General features: G+C 43.9%; 1 protein-coding gene across 7 annotated transcripts in view; it reads right to left on the bottom strand.

The window, feature by feature from the left end:
* Nucleotides 1–24008, bottom strand: part of GABRA5 (gamma-aminobutyric acid type A receptor subunit alpha5) — a 95617-nt gene that overhangs the window by 13650 nt on the left and 57959 nt on the right. For all 7 annotated transcript variants that reach the window (XM_067029474.1, XM_067029470.1, XM_067029471.1 and 4 more), the window contains 3 exons: nucleotides 21955–22037; nucleotides 4611–4754; nucleotides 1891–2043 (listed from right to left, as the gene is read on the bottom strand). In XM_067029474.1, the coding sequence (XP_066885575.1) occupies nucleotides 1891–2043; nucleotides 4611–4754; nucleotides 21955–22037 (380 nt within the window). The remainder of the gene's footprint in view (nucleotides 1–1890; nucleotides 2044–4610; nucleotides 4755–21954; nucleotides 22038–24008) is intronic.

Here is a 24008-nt window from a genome sequence, read left to right as displayed (position 1 = left end):
ATGAGAACCTGTACTGGGACCCGGGTCTGCAGAACCCTTACAGCCCATGTAGTTTCCACATGCTCTGTGTCTTTCTCCTTACTGCAGTTTTGTTTGCAAAAAGGTGCACGTATGTGTATGGGGTGTGGGTGCAACACACCTGTTATGAGTGGAACTGTGCACCCCCCGCCAAATGCATAGGTTGAATTCCTAATCTCCAGAACCTCAAATTTACTTTCCAGACCTTACTTGGAAATATGGTCTTTACAGAAGTAATCAAGTTAAAATGAGGTCATTAGGGTAGGCCTTAATCCAATATGACTGGTATCTCTCTCTCACACACACACACACACACACAGGGAGAACAGCACGTGAAGACTGGAATTGTGCTGCCACAAGCCAAGGAAGTACCAGAAACTGGGAGAGAGGCCAGAAACAGACCCTTCCCTCACAGCCCTCAGAAGAAACAAACTCTGCTGAGTTTGGACTTGTAGCCTCCAGAACTGTGAGACAGTTAATTTCTATTGCTTAAGCACTCAGTGTGTGGTACTTTGTTAGGGCAGCCTCAGGAAAGAACACCAAAAGAGTGTCATGTTGCTGGTGGTCACAGCAGCTTAGTCTTCATTCAGCGTCATCCTTCAGAGGTATTTATATACCCTCACTGAACATGGTACTGTGCATGGAATTAACGCTAAATGAGAAATCAGTAGTCATCTTTGATTTTTCTTAGAAATCCAGTTAATCATTGTGCTGGAGAGAAGTGTTGTGTGTGTGACCTTGAACAGGCTTCTTCTGTCTCCTTGAGTCCTTTAACATCCTAATGTGCTTTAAGAATCTCTAAGAGGAAGCTGACTGGAATATAGGGCATTCTCCAAACTAATTTTTTTTCGTTTTCCACCTACTAATGCTCCCCTAAAGAGCTGGGGGAGCACTGCCTGGCCACAAGCCAACCTTCACACCTTCCTGAAGCTAAATCAGGTGAGGCAGGTGAAGCTGGGTATGTGGCTCAAGGTAGAGAGATAGTCGGACAGCAGCAATCCTGGGACCTCACTGGAAATCCCGAGGGCCCCCCCACCCCCGGCTTCCTCCACCTACAGGAGCGCTGGCGGGAAATGCAGGGCTCGCTTTCCTTCTTTGGAAGGGACAGTGCCATAGGAAAAGCTGAGGCGGGAATAGCACTTTACAGTTTAGAAAGATGTGAGCACCCATTACAACTGACCCACAAAATTACATCTAACATTGATTTTGATGAAATGAGCTTCCACGTAAAAGTCAAACACTTGACCATGTCTGCTGTGCTAAGGTACCTCCTGAGCTGGATCTTGCTAAACTTGATTTATGTCTCAGGGATGTCAGATAATGTTCTAAATTCTTATCATATATATGTATACACATATACATGTATCATACGTATGTATATATATCTCATATATATTATATTTATATATACATAAGGTAATATATATTATATTTTATATATTTAATCTATTACTATCATATCACATGTAACATATTGACTGCCACTTGGGAGTTAATTTTAAAGTGGCATGCACATTTCAAAGAAAACTGCCTAATAACATAGAAAACAGTACTTTATGAGACTTGTGAAAATACCGTAGCAAAATCCCACATTAGACAGATTGCTGGCAATTTCAAACCTCAAAAAAAAAAAAAAATGGCTCCCAGTGAAAGACTTTTCAAAAGGGAAACAGTGATCGAATTGCTCTGAACCCTGGTTCAGAGAGCAGCCCTAAATCTAGTCTTTAACACTGAATTCATAACTAATTGGTCCGTTTGTTTTCCAGGTCACAGAATAGACAGGCAGTACTAGGGACTTTGAGGCTGCTGTCTTTGGGGTGGTTGGAGGCAGTCACAGAACACAGTCTGCAGGACTGGCTTGGGGACACTCACCAAACACTGTCCTGGCTGGGACTGATTCTCGGTTCAGCCAAAAGGATACTTGCGACAAGATCACAGTCATTATGCAGGGGAGATAGGTCTGGATGACAAAGTACCCTATCTTCCTCTTCAGATGGAAATGAGCTGTCATGATTGTGTATTCACCTGCAAATGAGCAAATTAGAGCAGTCAGCCACCTAAATGAAACCCTACAGTCCTGCCCTGTGGTTCCTGCCCCTGGTCAGAGCCCGGGAGCCTCCCTTCTCTCCACCCTCCCTTTGGACAAGCATTTATTTGTATTGTTTGGGTGAAGGAGAGGCTGAAGGATGCATGGATTTCTTAATGGTCATTTTATAACTAAGTCTTTTGACCCCCAGCCTCTGAAGAGCCTCTGCTGGTGGATGCTTTGCTGGGGAAAATCAGATTTGTGTGTTTTCCTAATCCCTGGTCACAATCTATGCCACTCTCCACCTGCCCCCCTCACTGCTACTGCCATCTGGATTTCAGGATTTAGCCTCTCCAGTTATAACTCAGGACATCACAGAGCCCTGTCGTGGGCGGAGGGTTTTCTCCTCATTTCCCAGCCAGGGAGGGCTGGAAGGAGTGGGGGGGCGACCAATTCCCCACAGGCTCTGTGCCCCCTCACCCGGCTTGGGGGTGAGAAGCGACAGCCTCAGGAGGCCACGGGTGCTGGCCGCTCTGAACTTCTGCTGGTCCACAGGGAGAGTGAGGGCATTTCCTTGGCGATGCCCCAGTGCATTCTCTGGATCTGCCTGGCTGTGTGGGAAGCGAGTGCAGACCTCCCCTTCATTGCGGAGAACGATGCTACCCTGATGGTGAACTGGTAAGGAGCCAAGGCAGCTGCGGTGGGAGAGTGTGTTAGACAGAGTCTCCTTTGCTGTGTGAATTTGCATGTCCCTGGGGAGATGGGAAGGATGCTTTGAGAAGTGGAGGCAGAGCTGAGTTGATCTGAGGACAGGAATTCTTCAGCTGAATTGCAAGAAGTAGATGGTGTGGCCAGGGAGCCTGGTGGAACTGTGAATGTGGGGGGAAGGGCCTGGGGTCTCTGCTAAGGTAGACCCCCGGTGGGGCTATCTGTTCAAGGGTGGTCGGCTGGCTGCATTGGCAGAATGTTGAGACGTTTGAGACTGATAACATAGCTCGGACGCTTGCTGTTGGATTCAAAGCCCAGTGTTCAGCAAGGCCAGCTGTGGATGTATCCCTACGTGCCTTTTCTCACAGCATGAGTTAAAATCATATGTGGCAAACTCTGCCCTCTTACAGAAGAGGAGACCAAAATTCCCTCAGGGCCAAGATGCACCACGCCCTCCCCACAGCCCCAGGCAGATGAGAGCAGGTGAGAGGAGGGGAATAGGCTCAGGCATAGCAGAAGGAGACAGGGACAGAGAGAAGGGGGGCAAGATAAGCTTAGTAGCAAAGACATCTTTATCATGATCCAATTTTGCCTCTCAATGCTTGAGAAGAGGGAAAATGCCATTCTGTTTCTTTGCATTAGGATTTGAAGTTACTCTCTTACTTATAATTCTTTTGTTATGGTGGTTCTTTTCATTCTATTTTTGAGTTGAGGATAGCAATATAAGATAACGTTCAAAAAAGATCATCTTTTTGGAATGCAAATGGGAGCAGAAACCCATTTATAAATTTTTAAAGAACGACATGAAACGACTCCCAACTGTAGCACCCTCCATTAGCATTGCAATTCTTACCCCCAAACCACTGCCATGCCACCTTTTCACTTGTTCCCATAAAATCAGGTCTGCTTCCTCTTCCCTTGCCTTTAACATGGTAACCACATGGCACAGCAGCCTCCTCCCATCCCTGCCAGGCCCTTTCCTCAGGATGCCAGCCCACACCAGTGGACGGGCACTGAGTGCCTGTGTGAGAGAAGGCATGCACTGCACGTCCCTGTGCTTCCAGCCAGCTCCAAGGAGTGGTGATGCTGACAGAGTGATGCTGACCAGGGTAACATTTGAGGCTTAGAACTCATGCTGCAAGCAGGACTTACACAATCTCTGTTCCACATTTCTCCTGCCATGAGAAGCCCTGCAGGACCCTCCCCTGCTCACAGCCAAGCTGGTGACCGTGACCTCTAGGGCTGAGCCTCTTGTGGCCAGGAGGTGTCTGAGGACACCCCTTGCAGGTGCAAGAAGGGAACGCATTGTGTTCCTTTGGACACCCTGCCCACTGTGTGTCAGGTGAAGCCGGCTTGTGCTGCCCTGCGGGCTCAGGCCAGTCCTGTGCCTGCAGGTGTGACAGCACCTGCTAAGGCCTCGGCTATTTCTATGCTGCCTGGTTGTACTTTCCCAAATTCAACCCCAGGAAAACCTCTGAAATGTTCAAAGTGGGGAGAGAGCAGAACAGGTATTTGCAGAGAGTATTTGCAGGAAGCTCTCTACCTTTCCTGCAGAGGCTGCTGCCCTTGTGTCTCAGTGCTTGGGCAGGACTATGTTATATAAGTAGATCCATGAGGCCTCCGGCCAGGGCCTGTGGTCACCAGGGCTGCTCACGTGGAGGCAAATGCACCTCAGATTAACGCCTCTCATGCCCCTTAATGCCAGGATGCCACAGCTGATGCCTCCATGTGCAGCTGGAGGGAGGGGGCCCGATGTGGAAGGCTCCTTGTGGCCAGTACAGCACAACAGGCATGGGTGACTATGGAGAGTCCTGGGCTCTCCCAGGCTGTGCACCCCTGAATGGGGGGTGAGGCATACCTGTGCTGGTGCTGATGTTCTCTGTGCCCACTGTCTGCCCCATCAGGTGGTATTGGTTCAGCCTGGAGCCATCTTCTGCCACCACCACCGACTTGGTTGTGCCATTGGTCCAGACATAGACAACTTCAGAATTAGGATATGCATCTGTATGGGGGAGAAAAAAAAGTGGTGTAAACATGGAATCATTTGCAGCGTGGCACAACCAAAGATGTTTATAAAAGTAGTAAGAGAGACGATTAGAAAGTCAAAGTTAAATGACCTAAAGAAAGTACAGGCAGTCAGACCAGGGCAAACAGCACCACGGTTCAGGCCCTTCTCATTTCTAAACGGCAGAGTGCTCAGAAGCTGGGCCCAGTGCTTCCTACGGGGTATCTTCTCTTCAGGGTGCACTGTCGCAGGGGCCTGAGACCACAGGGCCTGGGGCTCTCCAAGCTCTTAGGGCTCCTGTTGTCATTACAAGAGCTCCGTAAGGCTGTAATGTATAGAGTGCCTTGTCAACAGTTCATAAACAGCAAAAGTAAGAACAATGAATCACCCAAGAAGTAATGAACACACACCAAGAAGACAGTTTGGAAACCGGGAGCACTCAAACCAAAACATGGATTGAGGTTCAGGGGTACACTGTTACAAAGCATCTTGTATCGTGGGAAAGTGGTGATGGTTTGTTTATTCTTCACAGTGTTGGTTACAGTATTAGAATTTTCTTAAATGATAGGGAAATGGTCAGTATTTACCTCATATCAACCTTGGGAAACAGTTTAAGTTTTGCTTAAGATTCTCAGAAGCATAAGGAAGAAATGACCCAGGTCAAGTTAGTCTTACAAAATAAGCTAAATTAAGCTTTGTTTGCAGGACTAAACTGGTTGTCTGCTCAGGGAATTTTCAAGTCTGGTCTCTGTTTTTGTTTTTAATTAATTAATTAGTTAATTATTTTTGGTTGCGTTGGGTCTTCATTGCTGCGTGTGGGCTTTCTCTAGTTGCGGTGAGTGGGGGCTGCTCTTCGTTGCAGTGAGCAGGCTTCTCATTGTGGTGGCTTCTCTTGTTGCAGAGCGTGGGCTTTAGTATGCAGGCTTCCGCGGCATGTGGGATCTTCCCAGACCAGGGCCTGAACCGGTGTCCCCTGCATTGGCAGGCAGATTCTTAACCACTGTGCAACCAGGGAATTCCCTCTGTTTGCTTTTGATTCTAACAACTTGGAGCAGCATCTGACCACATCAGCTACTATAAACATCTCTCTTTTCAGAAGGCACTGTTGCCCTGTTGTCCATGCTGTCCTGGTGGGAGGGTGGTGCAGAAGGCAGAAACTTTACCCCTGGTATCACACCTGTGACTGCTACCTTACATAACAAAAGGCACTGGTCAAAATGGAATTAAAGCTATGGGCTTAAAATCAGGAGATTATCCTAGATGATCCCAGCGGACCATGTGTAATCACTCAAGCCCTTAAAAACAGAGAACTTTCTCCGGCTGGGGCCAGAGAGACCCAGCTCAGAGAGATTCGAAGCGGAAAGAAAGGACTCGACTGCCATTGCTGGTTTTGAAGGTGGAGGAAGGGGCCATCAGCCAAGGCATGTGGGCAGCCCATAGAAGGCAAGAGTGACTCCCTTAGGTGACAGCCAGCAGAAGACAGGGACCTCAACCTACAACCCATGGAACTGAATCCTGCCAACAGCCTGAGAGAGGCTGGATGTGGATTTGCCCCCAGAGCCTCCAGAGGGGAAAGCAGCCCTGCTGACACCATGATTCTGGCCGTGGGAGACCCAGAGCTAAAACACCAGGCAAATACACTGTATTCTGACCTACAGAACTGTAAGATAATATAAGTTTTTAATTATTGAGATATAATTAACATGTATCATTGTATAAGTTTAAAGTGTACAACATCATGATTTTATACATGTATTGATACATATTGCAAAATGATCACTACAATAAGGTTACTTAATAAATGTGTTGCTTCAATTAAATTGCTAAGTTTGTGATAATTTGTCATGGCAGTAGAAACCTGAAACAGGTAGATGGACTGATAAACAGAAGACTCTCTCCCAGAGGAGGGAGACAAATATACATAAGACATGTTACATGTGAGGTGGTAGTAAGTGCTATGGAGAAACATAAGCTATGAAGAGGAAAGAGGTGTTATTTTAAATAAGGTAATCTGGGAAGGCATAAACTTAAGAGACCCAAGGGTTGTGCAGGAGCCTGCCACATGGTTGTCAGAAGGACATGTATCCCAGAAAAGGGCACTGCAGGTGCACATGTCCTGGGGCAAAAGTGTGCCTACAATGCCTGAGGAGAAGGCAGGTGGGCAGTGTGGCTAGACAGGGTAGACAGCAGAGGGCAGAGGAAAAGATGAGATAGACATTGCCTCAAGGCTATTTAAGGCCTTTGCCTTTTACTCTGAGCTAGCCAGGAAGGTGGGGGCGGGGATAAGCAAGTAAGTGACATAGCCTAGTTCATGCTGTAAAAGGACCCATCTGGCTGAGATAGGAGACTAGAATGCAGGGGGGAAAAGAACAGAACAGGAGAGCCCTTAGGGCAATATTAAAATAATTCTGGTGAAAGATGGTAGTGGCTGGAAGTGGTAAAAAGAGGAGAAAATAGGGATACATTTTAAAGGAAAGGGTCATCCAATCAGCTAACACATCAGATGTGAGCTGTGAGAGGAAGAGGGTGACCAAACCAGGAATCTGGATGGGTCATTTGCACTCTAGGATGGCAAAGATTCTGGAACAACCCAGCTTCTGAGGAAAGAGCAGCTTTCAGGTGTTGACATTTCAGAGTTGAGAGACCTATGAGAGGTCTCCTCCGGATGCTGAGCAGACAGTGGGCCACACAAGTCAGGAGTTCCTGGGAGTGGCCCCTGGTGAGGATGTGACTTCTTGAGGTATCGGCACACAGATGTCACTTGAAGCAGGGGCTGGTGACAGGGTCACCTGCAGAGTGAATGTTGATGGAGGGGAGGGCGCTGCAGGTCCTAGATGTTGGGAAGGTGAGGAGGGAGCTGCAGAGCCACTGGTGCAGCGGCCACTGCGGTGGGAGGACATGGGGAGTGTGCTTCCCAGGGGCTTGTGTCACAGGCTTCAGAGGACACCCGGGAAGCGGCCTCGGGGCCTTGTGGCATCTGTTCACCTCAGCAAGAGCACCTCCACAGGAGCAGTTGGCTTTAAGGAACAGGGGAGCTCAAGTGTTCCCCATGGCTCTTGAGGGCCCTGAAGGTAAACCCGCACACCCGCTCTGTAGTACAAACCTGTGCTTCTTTCCAGCTGCCACACACAGCACCCAATGCCTTCTGGACAAGGCTGTGTGCTTGGCTCGCAGCCTGACGCCAACTCCAGATTGAACAGAACCCGTGCACCCTCACAGGGAGGTCTCTGCAAACGTCTCAGGAGATGGGATGGGCTGGCAGGGAAGGCATCCCTAAGCAGGACAACAGGCTCCGGGACTCCACCAGTCAGGGCTGGTGCCTGGCACTGCGAATGAGCTCCTGGTGTGGCCATTGCTGGGGCAGACAAGCAGGACTACACGCGTGATCAGAGGTCTCCACAGAAGGAGCCAGAAGAGGTCACGTTAGTAATGAGCAGTGTTCCCACTAAGTGTGAGAGTTTCTTTGCTAGTGCACATCACTTCCTTATGCTTGCTTTATGTGCAAAAGAGTATATGTAACACTTGGAAAATAATAAAACAAGCATGTATGTAGCGAACACTGAGCTTAACACAGAGGAAAACGTCAGAACCTTCTAGGCCCTCCGCGCACGACTCACCAAAGGCTCACTTTCTCCCCACTGGTGGTATTCTGAACTTTATGATAATCATTGTATTGTTTGCTTTGTAGTTGTACCTTCTGGGCAGACATCACTAAACAAAGGGGCTTTTTTTGCCTTGCCTATGTGTCCTTTGTGAAATTTGTTTTGTGTTTTTTACCCATTTGATTCATGTTTTCAAATATATTCTGATATACATATTTTTTGGCTCCATGTGTTGCAGATGTCTTCTTCAAGTTTGTGGCTATTTCACTTTGCTCATTTTTTAAAAAAATTTTTGATAAATGGTATGTTAAGTTAGTCAAATTTATCAACCTTTTAATCTTTCTGCATCTTATATTGGAGGCCTTCCTGATGTTACATATGTAGTATCAAAGCTGGAATGCTCCATCTTTAACCATTAGGGCCTTGATCACAGAGAGTTGACTTCTGTATATATTTTCCTACATAAGCATCCAATCAGATCTTCTCCATGTGGTTTTCGGTGCTGCCACTGAAATCATTAAGCCGTCCCTCCCACCCACGTACTTGCAGGGCCTGTTCTGACAAGTAAGATCTCCCTCAGGCATGGGTTCTCTCTTGCGGGATTCTCTGTTCTGCTCCTTTTTTCTATCCCAATTTCAATCTCCCCTGTCTTAACTATGCAGACTTTAGAATTCTAGACAAGAACAGCTGGAAGGGCGAGGTGCCCCCTTTTCTTCTTCATGGGGCCCTGGCTGTTCTTGGTCCTCTGCTCATCCATATACATATTAGAATCCATTCATCAGGCTTTCCCAAAAATACTCTGATGAAATTTATGTTGGACATGAATTGGATCTATAGATTACAGATTGGGGAGACATGACATCTTATGGTATTGAGTCTTTTTATCACGGCCTTGATGTGTATTTAGGTCTTTGAAGTGAAAGTGCCTGACAGTAAGCCTTTATGATCGTAATGTCAGTGCCTGGCGTTAAGCTTTCCATTGCCAAGGCAACTATTTAAAAGGCATCCACCTCACATAGGCATATTCCCAGCTACACTACTAGATAAAGGGCAAGTCCACCCATGCAATTCCCCTTCTAGAAAGCCCAAGGTGACCTAGATAACTGGTCATTTGAGGACCCCACTTCTCCCTAGGTAGAGTGCCTAATTCCTTTTCTTATGTTTTAAATTTGCCAATAAAGATTGAACTGTTGAAACCCTAAGCACCCCACCCTGGACCCCAATAAGGGTAGAGCCCTGGGTCTCCGATCTTTCTCTCTCCCTTACCAGTGACGGTTCTGTGTGGCCCTGGGTGTGCTGTGTACCCTCTGAGAACTTTGAGTAATAAACCTTGTTTTTTCAAAGTTCCTGGTGGTTGTTGCTGAGAATGCCTTGCAATCGTAATAGGAACCACAAAGGCTAGTCCAGCCTCAGCGTTGCCTCTGGTCAGGGAATGTCTGAGGGGCCGCCATGGGTAGTATGGGCCCAGATGAGCACCCCAGGCATTCCCAGTCACCGAGCATTTCTGACTGCTAATGTATGAGCTGAGAGCAACACAAAGTAGTCTTCTAGGTTGAAATATCTTTCAGTGAAGTTGTATCACTTTCTTGTGTTAGACATTCTCCCTCCAGATGTGTGTTACTCAACATGGTTCCAATAACCAGTGTATCCTGTCTCTGAGCAAAGCCATATGGGATCCCAACTTATCAGAAGGCTGCTCGGCGAGGGGGTAGTCAGAACCCTGAGAATTAGTGACATGATTCCAATGTTCATCTGCATATTAGTTAGAAATGAAATAGAAGGAGGTAAATAGAGTAGACCAGCTACAGCAGTCAATGGAATAACATGGATGCTACATTTGACTTACACAGCATGTGGAGGTTGAGTGTTCTTGTCATGTTTTTTAAAAATTAGCATGACCTTCCATTTCCAAGTTTCAGGTATTACAGAAGTGTTGCTTTCACATGGACAACACTGGAGCTCCCCAACACAGTGCATTCTGCCGTAATTTCCCTTCTCTATGGGGGGAACATGGCTGGGGATGAGGAAGGTGAGGCCTGATTATGTGCTCCACCCTGGCTAGCTGCTTTCTAAGTGTCTGGTCACAGACACCACCAGGCATATGCTGAGACTTGGATGGTGCCCTGAGTTCCCCATAAAAGACATGAGATTTCAATCTTCCTATTATTTAGATGCTACAGGACCCTGAATATTGAAGGGCCGTGGTACTGAGACATGGACTTGAGCAGAGTGGCCACACTGGATTCTAGCTGGGGCTATGAGTATGGAGTGGACGGTACACGGTGATGAGGTAGCATCTCCTGGCAGTCCCCAGACTGGCTCAGGCAGCTTGTGCTCCTGTTGTCCTGTGCCACTGTCCTGCATCTTCCCCCAGCTCCTCTGCCTCATAGCAGGCAGAGCTGCTGCACTGTGAAGCTGGCCTCCCCCTTCCCGGCTACATTTGCAGTGAGGAGGACTGCCAATGTCCCACTAACAACCCCCACTCCAGTCCCAATCCACACATGGACTGTGAGTCTGTCCCCTGGCCAAAAGAGTTAAGGGAGCCCCCATGATCCCTGGAAGATGTGAGTGGGTTGGGAAATGTGAATCCCAAAGCACAAAAAGAAAAAGAAGCTCAAATCTTGGGGCAATAGGTCTCAGTGACCAGGGCAGTTCAGAGAGTCAGGAAAGACTGGGAGCACAGTCATGTATCTAAAGAGAGTACTGAGCACTGAAAACTATTCTTCCCCTCTCCCCCTCCCCCTCCCCCATGGAGCTACTTACTCAGTGCCCAGCATCCTCAAGGAAGAGGGGAAAGAGGGCAAAGAGCTGGCAACACACTGAAGAGGGAGGACATTTGGGGCGAATGGGGCATTTGGGAGAGTGGGGCAGGTGCCCCCTCGGGTGGCCTGGAGGGACGTCAACTGAGAATGTGGGGATGCAGGTGGGACCTGTGGGGTGGTGAAGGCACAGAGGTGGGCGTGCAGACTGGACTGCTGGGGACACGGTCCTGACTCCAGGCTGGGCATCACTCTCCTCAGTGGGACTGGGAGTAGCTGTCCTTGAGCTCTGGGGCTAAGAGGCGCGCTGACCAGGGAAGCATGTCTGTTCTGCAGGGAGAGGCTGGCTGGGGAGAGGTTGGCTCTGTTACCTGCAGGCTTGATGGGCACCAGTCCTCCAAGCCTCTTTCTCCATTGTTGGTGGGGGGTGGGGTGGGGGTGGATAATAATACTTACCTTACAATAAGGACCCAATAAAATAATAATTATAACTAGATAAAAGTTACTTGAAATCACAGTGATGTATGAATGTCACCTACAATGTATATTAATAATTCATATCCTCTTGTTTTTCAAACTGTAAATATTAAATGGCCTATTGATATTGATGATGTTAAAGGCATTGATAACAGCAGCAACGAGAGGCAGCGCGGCCTCCAGCACGTCAGTTCAACACCATGAGTTCTGCTCTTGCCATCAAATTAAGGATGGGAATAAATGAGGCATTCATGTGCCTTTCTGCTTGGGCGTTTAGCAACGCTAAATTCTTCTCTGTGTGTCAGGGGTGTGGCAGCCCATCTCTTGTCTGGGGATGACAGTAAATGAGGCCATCAAGTTTGCCATGCTGCCATCATCTGTCATGATTTAGAGCTCCAGAAACATAATGCTTGCCTTCCTCCAACCACACATCAGCGGAGCCAAGCAAGAAGGTTTGAAACATTTTCATCCACAACTAACTTGGGAATTCATCACTGCTTTCAGAGCAGCTCTGTCCCTGGGTTGACACTTCCTGTCTATCCACTTCTGGCACTGCAAATCCTGAATAAAAGGCCACAATGGCACATCAACCCCTTATTTCCAAGGCCTTTTAGAAGCAATGAGTTTTTGCCTAACTACGAGAGAAACATGTCTGACCTTCACTATGGGATGATCTTCGACAAACTCTTTACACTTAAAGCTCTACTTCCTCATCTGCAGATTGAGGGAAACAACCTAGGGGTGCTTAAGGGTAAAGTGTATTCATGAATGTCAAGTATTTAGCACATGCCTGACACACAGTTATAAATAAATAGTAGCTATAAGAAACATAGCCATAGGTTGGAAAGAAGTTTTGGATGGTGTGAAATCTAGTCTTATGAGAAGATCTTTCTACATGAATTCACTTTCTAATTGTCTGTCAAAAGCAAACCCAGTGTGTGAGGACCACCGGTTAGTCTTATCAGACAGGCTGCGTGGACACCCAGGACCTGCCAGTAACCAGTGAGGAAACCTCTTTTACTCTGTGCATTCACTGCCTTTGGCGTTAGAAGAAATGCAGGTTAGGATGTAATTGGAATTTTGGTGATTAGCAAAACGTACAGGATTTGAGTTCTCTGACACCCATGTCCTCAGCCTTCCTCCCTCTTCTAAAACTGAGGGTGGAAACGGGCAGAGTACCTGCCCCAAGTGACCTCACCACCCATCACCTGAGTGACCTGCCCATCCTCAACGGTCCTGAGTCTCAGTCTCTTGAGCTGAAAACCAAGTCAATACCTGACACATTGATTCCATAATCTAAATTAGAAAATTTGTAACATATAAATGTCTGTGGTTACATTATTTCTAATGGCCTATTGCACAACCAATATCCCTGCTTTCAATTAAGCAGGTAACAATTAGATCAGTGGGGCTTTGCCAGGCCACTTTTCTTGCCCAGAATCAACTGGGAAGTGAGTGCAGCTCTCTGCAGATGGAGATGAACAGATAACACTGCTGCCCTGTTACCCAGGAAGCAACACTGGAAGCCTGGGATTTGCTAGTCACATGGCCCATCACCACCCCACAGTCAGGTCCTTGTAAAATTACTTGGGGTCACTGTCCTGGCTGGTCTGAGGGAGAGTCAAGAGACAGTGCTCTCTGTGTCTATTGACTTAAATGGGACCAAATCAGGAAAGAAGGACAAAGGACTGTCACCCTCCCAGCAGAAAAGCTGCTTCCTTTGTGAAGAAGAGTGAGAGGCAGGTCAAAGGCCGGGAGTATGAGGAGGAAATCCCTCCACGTACTTTCTTACCCTCTCATAAACTGATTAGCTTTTTATACATTCAAATCAGCAGCTCCTTCCAATTACTTCCAATTTCTCATAGAAAATAGTATTTTCCAAGTCACCTGGTCTTAAATTCATGGTGCCATCTTTTACTCTTATACACGCGCCCAGAGTCCATCTCAAAATCCACTTGTCACACCGGCCACCACCGTGCTCTTGGCTCTCATCACTTCTACTGCTTCATGGCATTCCAAGTGCTTGGTTTCACTTCCAAAATAGTTATTTCAGCACATCCTCCCCTTACTCCACAACATCACTGCTCTGCCTAGTACTTTTTCATTTTGGGATTTAAGGCCCTTCCTATCTGGGTTGTAACACTGTCCTGTCACTTCCCCAAAGGGTGTCCTCCACTAACTGATCACCTGTCATTTGAGCTTTGTCCTTATTTCCATTATGCCTTCTTCTATCCAAATCCCTCCAGGCTCAGTTCAAAATATGACCCCTATGAGGAGGTTCCCCAAATGGCCTTCAGTTTCACAAGGGTTTTAACCTGATTATCTAACGTGTCCATCATTAGCTCCTTGAGCACCTGTCATGCTTCTTTTTCTCACTGCACCTAGCAGAGTGCTGAGTGCAGAGCACACCCGACATAGCTGTTAGATAGTAATCAAGGTTAACTAACGCATAACACAGACAAAACTTCAATGTATTTCTAAGACCTCACATCAGGCACTCTGAAACCTGCGCTCTAGACCACTGACAGGTGAGCTGAGTCACTCCGTATTGGGCATGACCAAGGCAGGAGTGGAATCGTAATCCCACATGTCTGAATGAGCTGACAGCTCACCCCCATGACATTTACCCCTGACGGTCTGAAATTCTCTCTACTGGAGATCCACCGAAGCAGTGTCCATGTATAATATAGAATATATTTTCATGACTCCAGATGTTTTCTCATGACTTAATCTAATACTTAAGGCACCATTTCACAAATAAAATGAACAAAAAAAATGTGTTTTTTATTTTCTAAATGGTCTTGATTTGTTTAAGCATTTGCTTCCAAATGTAAGCCATGCCATTATATTTAAGGAATTTCCTTATGTACTGGGAAGTATCCCTCTATAAGCCAGGGCTAATTTCAACAACTGTTTGAATTCTTGAGAGAGGAGATAGCAATAACAGAAATGTCTGTTAATCCAGCTCTGCATTAGAGAAGCCAGAGCATGTGGCTCATTAGAATAATGACGACTGTTTGCATTGCTTTGTCTCCTAATAGCAGAGAACTGTTGGATTGGGTAATTTGAAACTCATTATACTATCACATTTAGCCTCTGCAGGCTCCGATGCTGATGGTAGAAGTGAACTACTTGGCCAAGTAGCTATTTTTAGTAAATCCAAAAGATGAAAGACAAGTAAGAAAAACACTTCATTGAATAGCATTGCTTCTCTTAAACCTATTAAGTCCTGAGCTGAAACCATACAAGCTGAGGAAAGGTGAAGTTTCTGCAGTTTTCTAGCTCTTGATCAATTGTATGCAAACATGATATATGAGGAAAATCTTTTAAACTGCCTTGTATATCATAGTAATGATAGTAAGAGCAAATATAAATAAGTGATCTCATCTATTTCAAACCAGTCTTCAAATATCAGGCAGATAAAAAGAAATTTGGCATGAGAGTTCAATATCTCTACTGAGTTGAAGAAATGGTTATATTGGTTTTGTCTCTCTATGGAGTTCAAGAAATGAATAAATTTATATATATATACATATATATATATAAATTGATCTTGTTTTGTTTGGTTGAATGTTGAAATGAAAAGATCCTATCAGATGCATATTTTAGCTTTGAATATGATAAATGATATAACTGCAGCTGGTGAGTTGTTGAATATGAGATGATATGAAGAAGGGTTACAAGCTCACATACTTTTTTCACCAAAAATTGCTTTTGTGCTCCTGTCCTGCACACCATTGCCATTAAATCTGAATATCACATTGACTTGAATTTACTTAACTAATGATGAAAAAATAACATTAGTGTTTTTACCTTTGATCAAATGAAGAGCATAATTTTCAGGTACAAAGAGTAGCATAATTTTAAATTATACAACTCATTTTCCTCTTAGAGACATGGATCAGTGATTCCCAAATGAGGTGCCTTAGGGATCTTTTGAAGGCTTTGTCCCAACTATTGATGTGCACAACTATCCGATGGCAGTAAGTGGTTTAAATAAATCCTAGTGAGAGTCCCTTTCCATTATACTGCTTCCCCCAAATAAATGTATATTTTATCTCTCCATGGCGTTTGAAGATCATAGTTTGAAATAAATGAATTATTCCCATGCAACTTAATTTTCGGCTCATCACACATACTTATTTCTCCCAATCCCCCAAATCCCTTTGGAATTACAGAAGCAATATAAAAGGAAACCCTCAGAATCGAAGGAAGTTCCTTGCCAGTAATGGCAGAGTTGCTGTTAGTAGGTAACAACTATTAACTCTGGACACCACATGAAAGGAGCAGGAAAGGGTTAGCCTATAAAGACAGAAAATATCACTTGACTCCAGTCAAATACCACAGAAAAGATGTTGCCCTACCCCACCCCAGGCCAGCAAAGAGAGTGGAGAGCCTAGGCTTTCACACTCAGCAGGTATCAGAGAAGGTCCAACATGAAGGAGCAGGGCTTTCATCCTTGCTGGGCAGCACTCTTGCCAATTCACCGTAGTGGGTTAGAGGCCAAGTGGGGAGACTGGTCTCCCACCCTAATCAGCAGGAGCATGTCCTCCTGTTCCTTGGTGGGGCTGTGTCACAGGAAGCTTAGTGGAGGCTCAGACTCCTGCCACCCCAAGGCCACCCTACCCCACATGGTGTCAATGAAGACCTGTATATAGCTCGGAGTCCTGTGTCCACCCAGCAGGAGCAAGAGCCCAGTCACCCCTGTGTCAGTGGAGGCTGAAGGGAAGCCCACCTGGCAGTAATGAGGCCGTGCTGCACCTTTCCTTGCCAGAGCAGTGGTTTTAAAAATCTAGCTAAAACAGAAGGTTTCAATAAAATCCAGATTGTCATAACATAATACACAAAATGTCCAGGTTCCAGTAAAAAAACATGTGTCCTAACAACAACCAGGAAGATCAAGCTGAATTTTTTTAAAAAATCAATAGATGCCAAAGAAAATATGACAGAGATGTCAGAATTACCTTTTAAAAAATTACTTTTGAAAAATCCTTTTTAAAAAAAGAATTTTTGAAGTAGCCACCATAAAATGTTGCAACAACCAATTACAAACATGCTTGAAACAAGTGAAAAAATAGAAAGTCTCAGCAAAGAAACAGAAGAGAGAAAGAAAAACCGAAGAGAAGTTTTAGCACTTGTGTTGGTCTGCTTGGGCTACCATAACAAAATATCATAGACTGATTGGCTTAAACAATCAAAATTTATTTTCTCACAGTTCTGGAGGCTGGAAAGTCCAAGATCAAGATGTTAGCAGATTCAATTTCTGGTGAGGACTCTTGTCCTGACTTACAGAGGGCTGCCTTCGCGCTGTGTTCTCACGTGGCCTTTCTTCATTGCACGCATGTGGAGACAGAGAGAGATTTCTCTCTTTGCCTTTATAAGGCATCAGTCCTATCAGATGAGGTTTCTACCTTTATGACTTCAATTAACTTTAATTACAAAGGCTCTATGTTCAAACAGAGTAACATTAGAGATTAGGGTTTCAAAATATGAATTTTGGGGGGACATAATTCAGTCCATAGTGTTCTACCACTGGCCCCACAAAATTCATGTCCTTCTCACATGCAAAATACATTCATTTCACCCCAGTATCCGCAAAGTCTTAACTCATTCCAAGCATCAACTCTAATGTCTAAGGTCAAAAGTCTCATCTAAATATCATCTAGACTCAATTCATCCGGAGGCAAAATTCCTCTCCAGCTGTGAACTTGTGAAACAAGTTATTTGCTTCCAAAATACAATGGTGGGATGGGTATAGGTTAGACATTCCCATTCCAAAAGGGAGAACGTGGAAGGAAATAAGGAGGGACAAGTCCCAAGCAAGTCCAAAACCTATCAGGGCAAGTTCCGTTAGATCTTAAGGCTTGAGAATAATTCTCCTTGGTTCAATGCTCTGAGGCAGCAGCCTCATGCCCATTGCCCTGCAAGGCGTGGCACCCAGGGCTCTGCTGAGTGGCATCCCTGCACTTTGAAGCCCAATTGGAGGCCTTCTGCCCCCCTGGGCCTGTGCACTCTGCACCTGGGGTGGGACTGGCAGCCCTGATGGTCTCTGAATTGCCTTTGGGGTCTTTCTTCCTGCCTTCTGTTGAGATGGCCAATAACACCATGGGTAACCTTTTTATCTGGTGTTCTCTCCTGAAGAAACTTCCTCTTTTTTTGCAATATGTGTATGAGAATTTTCCAAATCTTTAAGTTCTGTTTTGTTTTGTTTTTTTCATTTTTTTGTTTTGTCTTAACAATTCCTTCTTTAAAGCATCTCTTGCCTTACACATTTTACTATTAAGCTGTCAAGAGGAACCAAGCCACTCTTCCAGCACTTTCCTTAGAAATCTTCTCAACTAAATAACCAATTTCATTGTTCACAAGGTCTACCTTCCACAAAACACTGGAACACATTGTAGTCAAGTGCTTTGCCAGTTCATAACAAACAGCATCTTTCCTCCACTTTCCAATAAGCTGTCCCACATTTCTGTCTGAGACCTCACCAGAAGACCTTTAACATCCAAGTTTCAACCAGTATTCTGTTCATGATTCTTTGGGTATTCTCTCAGAGAAAGAAGTGTTTCTCTCTAGCTCTCTTTTTTCTTTCTGAGCCCTTACCAGTATCTCCTTTAACATCCATGTTTCACCCAACAGTCGCTTCATAGAAATCTTGGCTTTTTCTAACATGTACCACAAAACTCTCCAGCCTCTATCCATTACCCAGTTCTAAAGCCACATCCACATTTCCAGGTATTTGCTACAGTAGCACCCACATTTCATAACCAAAATCTGTATTAGTCAGGGTTCTCCAAAGAAACAGAAACAATAGGATATGTATACGTATATGTGTGTGTGTGTCTCTCTCTAGATATATAGACATATATAGACATACATACATATACATATATTTACATATATATATACACACATACACACACACACACACACACACACACACACACACACATACATACATGGTTTATTATAAGGCATTGCCTCATGCAATAATGGGAGCTGAGAAGTCCCAAGATCTGCAATCAGCAAGCTGAAGACCCAGGAGAACTGATGGTGTAGTTCCAGTCTGAGAATTGTTAGGCTGGAGACCCAAGAAGGGCTATTTCAGTTTGCATGGAAGGAAAAGACCAACATTCCTGTTCAAGGCAATCAGGTAGGAGGAGTTTCCTCTTACCCATGCGAATGTCAGCCCTTCTGTTCTATTCAGGTCTTCAACTGATTGAATGAGGCCCATCCACATTAGGGAGGGCAATCTGCTTTACTCAGTCAATCAATTTAAATGCTAATCTTATCCAAAAATATCCTCACATGCATGCCTACAATAAGGTTTGACCAAATATCTGGGCATCCTGTGGCTCAGTCAAGTTGACACAGAAAATTAAAGAAAACAATAACCATAATAAGAAGCTCAGTAAATGAGTTCATCAGAAAGATGGAGGGAACAAAAGAAAGAATCAGTAAAATTAAAGATAGAACAATCAAAATTAAGTTATCTGAAAAACAGATTGTTGGGCTGCACCCTGCAGGTCTACAAGGCCTCTACTTGCCCATCCTTAAGACTGAAGAAAGAGCCAGTAACAGAAACATCAACGGTTTAATGGATGAGGGAGCTTACACCTCTGAAGCAAGGTCCTAGAGTGACACCCCACCATGTTTGGCAGATGGCGGGCAGGACATGAGGCCGTCTTTGCTCCCGGGCAGAAGGAGAGATTGCCAGTTATAGGGGGAAATTATATCGGGTTACCTCATTGGTTACCAGGGAAACCAGCAGAGGGGTCTGTCCCTCACCACCCCTTTGATAAGCAGAGTGGAGGGTTCTTATCTAAAGCTAGAACAGTCATTAGCTGGGGCCTGGGGCAAGTATGTAGGTCAGTCATATGAGTAGGGTGTAGGTGAAGCAGGCACTGGTCAGGCAAGGGATATACAGAGAACAAGGGAACAGCCATCTGGAGGGGCCTGTGACCATACACAGATGTAACTGAAAAAAGTGAAAAGAGCCTCAGTACTTGTGGAAATACAACAAAAGATCTAATATTCATGTCATTTGAGTCAGGAAAGAAGAAGAGAAAGAGGATGGGGCAGAAAAAGTATTCAAAGTAATAACTGGTCAAACATCCTAAATCTGACCAAAATCTATAGATTCAAGAAGTGGAGTTGGGCTTCCCTGGTGGCGCAGTGGTTGAGAGCCCGCCTGCCGATGCAGGGGACGCGGGTTCGTGCCCCAGTCCGGGAAGATCCCACGTGCCGCGGAGCAGCTGGGCCAGTGAGCCATGGCCGCTGAGCCTGCGCGTCCGGAGCCTGTGCCCCGCAATGGAAGAGGCCACAGCAGTGAGAGGCCCACGTACCAAAATAAAAAAAATTAAAAAAAAAAAAAAAAAAAAAGAAGTGGAGTAAATCCCAAATCAGTAAATCCAAAGAAATCCACACTAATACACATCATAGTCAAACTTCTGAAACTAAAGTCAAAGAAAAATCTTGAAAGCAACAAGAGAGAAAAGATATCTCACCTATAAAGAAAATATAGTTTGAATTACAGCAGATTCCTCATCAGAAACCATGGAGGCAACAGCAAAGTAGCACACTTTTCAAATGCCACAAGAACTGTCAGAACAGGATCTTATATTCATTAAAAATATTCTTCAGGTATGAAGGGAGAAATCAAGGTATTTTCAGATGAAGAAAAACTAAGAGAATTTATTGCCAGCAGTCTATCCTAAAAGAATGGCTAGGGACTTCCTTGCTGGTCCAGTGGTAAAGAATCTGTTACAATGCAGGGGACATGGGTTCGATCCCTGGTCAGGGAACTAAGATCCCACATGCTGCGGGGGCAACTAAGCCCATGCACCACAACTACTGAGCCTGCGCTCTAGAGCCCGTAAGCCACAACTACTGAGCCCGTGTGCCACAACTACTGAAGCCTGTGCACCTAGAGCCCGTGGTCCACAACAAGAGAAGACACTGCAATGAGAAGCCTGTGCACCGCAATGAAGAGTAGCCCCCACTCACCGCAACTAGAGAAAAGCCCGTGCGCAGCAACAAATACCCAACACAGACAAAAATAAATAAATAAAATTAAAATAAAAGATGTACAAGAAGATATACACAAAAACACTATAAATAAATAAAAATGGAATCATAGTAAATGTTCAGCTAACCCACAGGGAGTCAGGAAAACGAAAATAGAGAAATGGAAAACGTAGAGAATGGAAGACCAAAAAATCAAATAAAATGGCAGACTTAAGTCCTAACATATCAATAGTTCCATAAAATGTAAATTATGAAAATATACCAATTGAAAATAAAGACCGGCAAAGTGAATTTAAAAATATGACCCAACTATACACTATCTGCAAGAAGCTCATTTTAATGTAATGATGCTTAGAATAAACATATGGAAATATATACATCATTCAAATATTAATCAAAAGAAAGAAAGAGTGGCCACATGGATTTCAGGTAAAGTAGAATTCAAGGCAAAGAAAATTACCAGAGACAGAGACGAACATTATGCAATCATAAAGGGTTAATTCATCCACAAGAAATTATAATCCTGAATGTGTATACACCAAATAACAGCTGAGAAATACATGAAATAGTCAACTGCACAATTACAGTCAGAGACTTCAGCACCTCTTTCTCAACAATTGATGTAGACAGAAAATCAGCAAACAATATAGAACTCACAACACCATAATCAACAGGATCTAATCAATACTTGTAGAGCATTCCACCAAGCAACTGCAAAGTACACATGACTTTCAAGTGTTCACAGAACAAATATCAAAATGAATCCTATTCTGAGTCGTGAAACATACCCCCATAAATGTAAGAAAAGTTGAAACCATACGGAGGATGTCCTCTGACTATAATGGAATTAAACTAGAAATCAGTAACAGAAAGATAACAGGAAAATCCCCAAACTGTTTAAAAATTAAATAACCCACATATAAATAATCAAATGTTCATATGGAACATCTGAGAAGAAGTGACTCAACATAGCAATAACTACCATGCAAAAAGGAGTTATCAGGTGGGTAACCGAAATTGGGTCATTAAAGGCTGTTGGAGGAGGTGACCTGCAATCTGAGAAGTGAAGGCAAGAAAGAATTGCCTGGTGCAGGTCTAGGGGTAGAGAACTGCTTCCCAAGGAGCATACCCTAACAGGCAAGTGCCTCCACTTGCATTCTCAGTTACAAGCAAGGAAACCAGCCTGGTGTGTGTCCCACCATACTCTCCAGCCCTCCCAAGCAGACTGCAGCTCATCTCATGCTTACTCACATATAGAACCTAAATGCTTCTCTGTCTTTGGGGGACAAAACCCCCAAAATATATCCATGATTCCTATTTGTGAAAATAACTTACAGCTGCCAAATTTCAGAGGGCAGGCATGCGCATCCATCGGGAAGTCTTCAAGTTGCATTGGGCACTCTGCCGAGATGGTCAAGCTGAAAAACAAGAGATGGGGACCTTTAAATGACTCACCGACTCTGGCTATTTACTGGACACCACGTTTCAAAAGCCATATGAAGCACTCCACTCATTATTTTAATTACTATCTTTAATGAAATTGTCTAAACTGTCCCACCAAATTACATAGGATTGCATTGTAGATGAATATCATTTAGAAATAAGGTTTAAATCAAATCTACTCAGGAGTTCTGTAGCTTGGGGAGTGTCTGTACATACATTACCGCTTGTAAAGCAATTTGAGATGCCTTTAAAGATAATCTATTCTTTTATTCTCCCATCACTTACCCACAGTAATTTAAAAAACTTTCCTTGACAAGGCTGAAAATATATGTATGTTCTAAAATAATTTATAAGCTCAAAAATATAAATGTGGAATAAATACACAGTCCAAGTTTTGACCAGAAGCTGGCTATAATTATTGTGTACTGGGCTGATGTCATGAAACTATAAAGTGAAATTGTGTTATGATAGCAACTTTCTTATTGTTTTTAATCCAAGTCTGATCTTGCAAATAATAATACCACCATTCACTACCACTGTCACCAATGACTAAAACAGTGCTGATCATAAGAGTTACTGGTCTGGGCTAGGGACTGTGTTAAGTGCTTCACCTGCATTAACATATCTAATTAGACTAGCACAATGTATTGCTATTATCACCCCAGTTTCAAGGTAAGAAAGTGAGGCATGGATATTAAGGGATCCGGACAAGAATGCAGAACCCCTAATGGCACGTGCCCCACAGGCTGTGTGACCCAAAGCTCTGTTTGTACTTGAGGAGTCATCATGCTGTGGTGCTTTTATTTCTCTACAGATTTATTAATTAAGTAGTACATCTAAATTTCTTTAATGAGTTAGTCTTCTGTTCTTAGTGTTTAATTCTATTATTTAAAATGAAATGTAATTGCATAAAATGAAATCAAATTGCACAATTTTCAACTTTAAACAGACAATACGACTCTATTTTGTTATATTAAGTCTGGATCTTGCCCATGTGCCTAGGGTGAGAATAAAAATGTAAACACAATCATTTTTGCCTTTACTGCTTCCTTTTTTTAAGATAGCTTAACTTTTTTGCTATTAAATTGGGCATGTAATTCACACTTGATGATTGCAGATGGAGTAGTCAATTCATATATTCTCTGAATGGAGCTAAAACGTGTCAGTGGAAGGAAGGTGTGTGCCCATCATGGAGAGGAAATCTGCTGCCTCTGCCTGGGGGTACCACTCTCCTCAAAATGGAGTGCGTTCCAAAGGGTGTGAGTGCACATGGATGAGAATATACCACAAAAGTCTCATATTCAGGTGGGGAGATGATATCTAAAATTATGTGCCACATATGTTCGTAGAAGAATATGGAAAATACAGGAAAGTTATAAAGAAGAAAATTACAAATACATATCATTTCACTTATAATTTCACCTGGTACACTTTGTCCAGATTTCTTCACAGCTACAGATGTTTTCTTTTTGTTCTTGGTTTCTAAAATTCAGTCTTCTGTTTATCTAACATTAGAGCAGGGGTATTTCCCACATCTTTAAAATCTCTGCATAATCATGACTTTGAAAGGTAAAATATTTAATTCTAGCATGCAGATGTGTGTAATATACATATACATATATCTGTATATGTGTGGATATCTTCAAGCATAAACTATGTAAAATGATTATTATTAGAGACTACAAAATGGGGAAGGTAAAGGAATATTTACTTATTAGAATTAAGAAAACAGGACTTAAAAACCACAGCCTGTGAGAAGGACAACATAAAGGAAAATAGTGTTACTTTATCTTGTTAGTAAACTTAAGCTATTTGTTAAACAAAGCAATAGTGGGCAGAAAACTTAAGTGAGTCAAATATGTTCTAGAGAATTAAATCACAGTGACTCAGTAAATCTAGAATTTCTTTGAGAAGCAAATTTATAGTAGGGAAATAAAAAGTATATG

This window comes from Kogia breviceps, chromosome 3, assembly GCF_026419965.1.
Source record: "Kogia breviceps isolate mKogBre1 chromosome 3, mKogBre1 haplotype 1, whole genome shotgun sequence".
Taxonomy (NCBI): Eukaryota; Metazoa; Chordata; class Mammalia; order Artiodactyla; family Physeteridae; genus Kogia; species Kogia breviceps.
Note: the sequence above shows the minus strand (reverse complement) of the source record. Positions and strands in the feature narration are given on the sequence as shown.